Raw genomic sequence first — 6,388 nt, 5'->3', positions numbered from 1 at the left:
CACACATTTTTTGACAGTTTGGCCTATTTTACAATAACAAAATGCCTGTTGTTTTTGTATTATTGTATTTGTTGTAGCGACGAGACTACCTTGCTAAATATACCATGACTCATACAAAATTAACGCTAGCAAAGCAATAAAAATTTACATCTGGCATTTCCCTCCAAACAATTCTTTCGGCTGGCAACGCTTCACTACTAACCAAACAGCTGTACAGAAATTATTACTTTTTTGCAAATTGTCAAAAATCGCACACAAATGTAAACAATTGCAAAAAACCACAAGTGAATTAGCGAAATTTCAGCTGGCTGGAAATATTTGTTTCTTAAGAAACTAGCACGAATTAAATATTCCTAATTAAAAATGCCTCACGGTCATTCTCACGATCATGATGGACACGGTTGTGGTCACGAGGCCACCGATGTTGATCATGCTCTTGAAATGGGCATTGAATATAGTTTATATCAAAAGATCGATATGGAAAATTTAGAATGTTTGAATGAAGAGTCCGAGGGTAGTGGCAAGAAAGTCTTTAAACCCTATGAGAAACGTTTGGACTTGACGGAGGTGAGTGAAAACAAATATATGGACAAATATATAATGGAAATATTATGTTTTTCAGTTTGTTCAGAGTGACGCCGATGAGGAGTTACTATTCAATATACCCTTTACGGGCAATGTCAAATTGAAAGGTATTATTATTGCGGGAGCCAATGATGATTCACATCCCAATAAAATGAGATTGTAAGTTTTACAATTTTTATTATATTTTCATAATTTCTAGGTCTATTTTACAGTCTTGTCTTTACTTTAATCTATAGACTAGTATATAGCCTAGTGTATTGTCTAGAATTTAGTTTAGTAAAACCAAATTTTTGCCGGTTTTTTACCAAAAAGTCTTATTAATAGAAGACGTTTATATAAAGATTTTTTATAAATATCTTACAATTTAAAAATAGGTTTAAAAATCGACCTGCCATGACTTTTGATGATGTCAGAGCTAAAGCTGATCAGGAATTTGAATTGACCAGAGACAGTCGTGCCGAAATTGAATATGCCCCTAAGTAAGTATATAATTATTATTCCTATAAAATTTCCCTAATCATTTTCATCCTATTTCTACATATATTCCAGAGTTGTTACATTCTCTTCGGTTCATCATTTATCCATACATATACCCTCCAATTATGGTGATGATAATACCAAAATATATTATATTGGTAAGAGCATATTGTCACAAACCTTTCGTTTTAATTTTTTTATATTTATTGCGTTTGTTTTCTAGGTCTCCGCGGAGAATTTAGTGAAGCTCATTATCATGGTGTTACGATTTGTACATATGAGGCCCGTCCCAATGTTAGTGATCATAAAAGTGATGCATTTGATGCTGTCAATCGTACTATACAGTAAAATGGAATTGATTTCAAATCACGCATATTATACTTTTTTTATACGAAATTCTTATTTAATAAACAAAGGTGAATGACTTTAAAATTGGAATTGTTTAGAAATTAACTATTACGCCATGTTTGTTTTGTTAAATTTTAAAATTTTTGTGCTTTTAAAAACTCAATCTAAACTAAAACAAGTAATATTTCTATATTCGGCTGTGACGAATCTTATATACCCTTCACCAAGTGTGTTTTAAAAAACAGTTTTTATTTATAAACTGTAGCAGAAAGAAATATTAACCGTTGTACTGTAATACCACCGTCAAACTGTATTACCACCCTCATACAAATATGAGCTGTATTACCAACATATTACTGCTTTATCTCCTTGTACTTGTTATACCCACTTACCTTCGCGAGAACAGAACAGCATGCAAACATACAAAACAAGTAGGAAAGTATAGTCGGGCATGGCCGACCATATAATACCCTACATCATGAGTATATTTTTAAAATTTTTACTTTTTATAAAATTTCTATTTTTTGTAAAGAAACTTTTATGTTGAATATTACCATAATTCCAAAATGTTTAAGCCATTTATTGATAAAAAACTAAAATTTCTAAATAAGGCTTTATATAGGTCAAATATGGGCCGATCCTCGGTAAATTTGGGAAAAGGATATATTTCTAAATAATAGCTAGTTTTGTTGAGTTTCATTGCGTTACAAATGGTTACAAGTCAATTTTAGACGTTTAAGTAATTTTTTGAAGGGGGGTTTGTATGGGGGCTAGGGTCAAATATAGGCCGATCCTTACGAAAATCTTCAGTATTATTTATACTTATATAAAACTTATTTGTGCCAATTTTTAGAGAGATAGCAGAATATTTGACGTAATTATAGCATAAAAAGTTCAAATCGGGAGGTACGGTTGTATGGGGGCTAGGCGAAATAATGGACCGATTTCAACCATTTTCAATAGGCTTCGTCCTTGTGCCAAAAAACATGCTTGGTTCAAATTTCATCAAATTATCTTGAAAATTGCGGCCTGTACCTTGCGCACAAGATTTACATGGACAGCCAGCCGGACGGACGGACATGTCTTAATCAACTCAAAAAATGATACTGAATCGATCGGTATACTTTAAGGTGGGTATTGGACCAATATTTTTGTATGTTACAAAAATCAGCACAAACGTATAATACCCTCTCCACTATAGTGGTGTAGGGTATAAAAATACACAGCTGAATAAAACCAAATACGACCTGGTTCACACTAGGAAACTTTTTTGGGAAACTTTTGATTTTTGTATGTGAGAGAAAGAGAAAGAAATATCAAACATCTCATTTTTTCACACACAAAATCAAAAGTTTCTCAACAAAAGTTTCCCAGTGTGAACCAGGTCTACATCTCCACACGCACATGTACATCTTTATCCAATTCACAGTGTTGTTGTTGCTTTTTTAACAAAGCATGAAAAAAAATGTGGTTTTTTGATGAAATTTTCAGAGGTTGTCTCGGATTTTTGCTCATATCACCGTTATTTATACACCGATTTTGCTGATTAGCGATCTTCTCGAAAGCATGTCTAACTGAATTATTTAAGATTCGGATCTGGCCGATATCTGGGGACCTTTAAAAACTGATTTCAACAGACAGACGGACATGGCTTAATCGACTCCGCTATCTATAAGGATCCAGAATATATATATACTTTTTATATATATTATAGAAATTACAAACGGAATGACAAACTTATATATACCATTCTCACTAAGGTGAAGGGTATAAAAATAGTTTCCCCATAAAACTTACCCGCATATGCAGTAATGCTTTATAAAGTTATTGATGGTTTATTGTGGGAATTTCGCATAGAACATGTACTTAATAAACCTTAAATAAGCGATTAATATCTTTATGAATACGGGGGTTAATCTTAATTGTTTTAATGTAATTTATACATTAAAACCTACGTATAACCTAGAAAATAAAACTCAATGTTTTTTATATATTTTTTTTAATTTTTTTTATAATATTTTTAAATTTTTATTGTGTTTTTTTCTTTTTGTTATTTTTATTTATTTTTCCATATGAAATATCATTATCATTGTTTTTATTTATTTTTATTTTATTTTTTTTTTTCATTTGGTTGATAACTTTTTTCTTCCTTTTTGTTGTTGTGGTGTTTGTTGGTTTTTTTATAGTATTTTTTTTTTTATTTATAAGAAATTGTGAGTTTTTTTATTTATATTTCTTTAGGTTTTCATTTCATTAATTTTATTATTTTTCTTTTTGATAAAAAGATAATTTTTTCTTTTATATAATAATAAATTTGTTTATAACAAAATTGACAAGAGTGTATAGAAAAAATGTTAAAGGGTGTATGTGTTTTGGTGTTGAGTGACGACTGAGTAAGTGAATACATAATAATAAAGTGAAGTGAGCTTTGGTGAAGAGTAGTTTTAATATGTATTATGTAGGCGTTAGTGGGTGTATTTGAGAAAATGATAGTGAGAGCAGCAATATGTTCTTTTTGTTTTAATGTTTGTTTGTATGTATGTGTTTGTTTTTAGAGAGAGAGAGAGATAGAGAATTTAAATTAGAAGAATTAATATATTAACAAAATTTAATTGAATTAATTAAAAGTTTTAATTGGACTTTTTTTAAACTGTTGTTAGTTTAGTTTTTCTTAAATAATACTAAGGATTTGAAAATGTTTCTGTAAAGGACAACACATGTAATAAACACTTTAGAAAGTAGGGAAATTATAACAGTTTTAAGGTTAATTAATAGAAGTCTCATTGGTTTTAAATACTTTTAAAATATTAGGAAATATATCTAGTTAAGATAAATGCAACAATTAGTCTGTAGTCTAGTCTATAGTCAATTCTAAATTGTAGTCTTTAGTGAAATCTATAGTCTAGAATAATGTTTATTCTAGTCTATAGTCAAGGTATAGTCTAGGCTATAATTTACTATTTAGTCTAGTATTTAATCTTATCTATAGTATAATCTGTAGTATCGTCAATTGTCTAATCCATAGATAGTATATAAAGTCTAGTCCATAGTGTATTAGTTCTCATATCAACGAACAACATATAATGTCAAAAAGTTTGTAGTATATAGTCGATTCAATAGTGTAGTCTTTAGTTAAGTCTATAGTGTAGAATAGTGTTTAGTCTAGTCTATAATCTACTCTTTAGATAGGTATAGCGTTTAAACTTTTCTATAGTCTAGTCTTTAGTCTCGTCTAAAGGATAGTCTATAGTATAGTCAATAGACTAGTCTATAGTATAGTCTGTAGTCTATTTTGTTGTCTAGTCTATAGTCAATTTCATAGTTAAGTCTTTAGTCAAGTCTATAGTATAACAAGTAGGAAAGTATAGTCGGGCATGGCCGACCATATAATACCCTACACCATGAGTATATTTTTAAAATTTTTACTTTTTATAAAATTTTTATTTTTTATAAAGAAAGTTTTATGTTGAATATTACCAATAATTCCAAAATATTAAAGCAATTTATTGATAAAAAACTAAAATTTCTAAATGAGGCTTTATATAGGTCAAATATGGGCCGATCCTCGGTTAATTTGGGAAAAGGATATATTTAAAAATAACATATAGTTTTGTTGAGTTTCATTGCGATACAAATGGTTGCAAGTCAATTTTAGACGTTTAAGTCATTTTTTGAAGGGGGATTTGTATGGGGGCTAGGGTCAAATATAGGCCGATCCTTACGAAAATCTGCAGCGTCATTTATACTTATATAAAACTTATTTGTGCCAATTTTTAAAGAGATAGCAGAATATTTGACGTAATTATGGCATAAAAAGTTTAAATCGGGAGGTACGGTTGTATGGGGGCTAGGTGAAATAATGGACCGATTTCAACCATTTTCAATAGGCTTCGTCCCTGTGCCAAAAAACATGCTTGGTCCAAATTTCATCAAATTATCTTGAAAATTGCGGCCTGTACCAAAAAATGATTCTGAATCGGTATACTTTAAGGTGGGTATTGGACCAATATTTTTGTAAGTTACAAACATCAGCTCAAATTTATAATACCCTCCCCACTATAGTGGTGTAGGGTATAAATAGTGTTAAGTCTAGTCTATAGTCAATTCTGTAGTCTAGTCTTAGGTCTCGTCTTGTAGTTCATATATTATATGGGTATGTAAAATGTCAAACATTTTGTAGTCTAGTCTATAGTTGATTCTGTATTCTAGTCTTTATTACAGTCTATAATGTACTATTTACGTGTATAGTTGTTGCTGTTGTAACAGGTTGGTTGTAACTGGATGTTCTTTCCTGGGGAAAAAACTTTCAGTTGAAACAGCTGTTGCTGAGTTGACAATCTTTGGCCGATTGAGAATCTGGTCGTTCCGAAGCGAAGATCGAATTGTTATGGGAACGACGTGTATAGTTGGTTGTTGTTCGTTGAACTCCGAGTCGTTCCGGTGCGAAGAACCAATTGTCGTGGAAAAGACTATCTACTCATTAGATTCGCCTTGTGTTTTACCTTGTCTATAGTTAAGTCTTAAGTCTCTCTATAGTCCCATATCATCATCGGAGAATGTGTAATGTGTAGCCCGTTGTTTTCTTCAATAGTCAAGGTAATAGTCTATGATCTAGTAATTAGTTTAGTCCAATGTTAAATCTTGTCTATAGTCTAGTCTTAATTTAGCCTCGTCTATAGTCCAGTCCATAGACTAGTTTGTAGTAGTATAATCAATTGAAAATTTACTCATCTATTAAGTCTATGATCTAGAATAGTGTTTAGTATAGTCTATAGACAATTCTATAATCAAGTCTAAAGTCTAGGCTTTATGCTAGACTATAATCTAAACCTTTGATTAGCCCAGTGTTAAACATTGTTTTAGTCTAGTCCTTAGTCAAGTTTATAGTATATAATAGTGTTTAGTTTAGTCTTTATACTAGTCTATAGTCAATTCTATAGTTTAGTTTATATTTTAGTATACAATCTACTCTTTAGAT

General features: G+C 30.5%; 1 protein-coding gene across 1 annotated transcript; it reads left to right on the top strand.

The window, feature by feature from the left end:
- Positions 1-211: 211 nt before the first annotated feature.
- Positions 212-1,500, top strand: LOC111677588 (PITH domain-containing protein GA19395). Its single transcript, XM_023438739.2, has 5 exons — positions 212-567; positions 623-744; positions 960-1,064; positions 1,135-1,220; positions 1,286-1,500. Exons 1-5 carry the CDS (start codon positions 364-366, stop codon positions 1,408-1,410), a joined length of 642 nt encoding a protein of 213 aa, XP_023294507.2. The 5' UTR covers positions 212-363; the 3' UTR covers positions 1,411-1,500.
- The last annotated feature ends 4,888 nt before the right edge of the window (positions 1,501-6,388 follow it).

The sequence above is a fragment of the Lucilia cuprina genome, chromosome 2, assembly GCF_022045245.1.
Source record: "Lucilia cuprina isolate Lc7/37 chromosome 2, ASM2204524v1, whole genome shotgun sequence".
Taxonomy (NCBI): Eukaryota; Metazoa; Arthropoda; class Insecta; order Diptera; family Calliphoridae; genus Lucilia; species Lucilia cuprina.
The sequence above is the reverse complement of the archived record's forward strand: the minus strand, read 5'-3'. Positions and strand labels throughout refer to the sequence as shown.

Excerpts from the sequence above, each read along its gene's own strand:
- LOC111677588 (XM_023438739.2), top strand. The coding sequence starts at position 364 with ATGCCTCACGGTCATTCTCACGATCATGATGGACACGGTTGTGGTCAC. Across the intron at positions 568-622 it reads AACGTTTGGACTTGACGGAG|TTTGTTCAGAGTGACGCCGA; the intron begins GTGAGTGAAAAC and ends TATGTTTTTCAG. Across the intron at positions 745-959 it reads CATCCCAATAAAATGAGATT|GTTTAAAAATCGACCTGCCA; the intron begins GTAAGTTTTACA and ends ATTTAAAAATAG.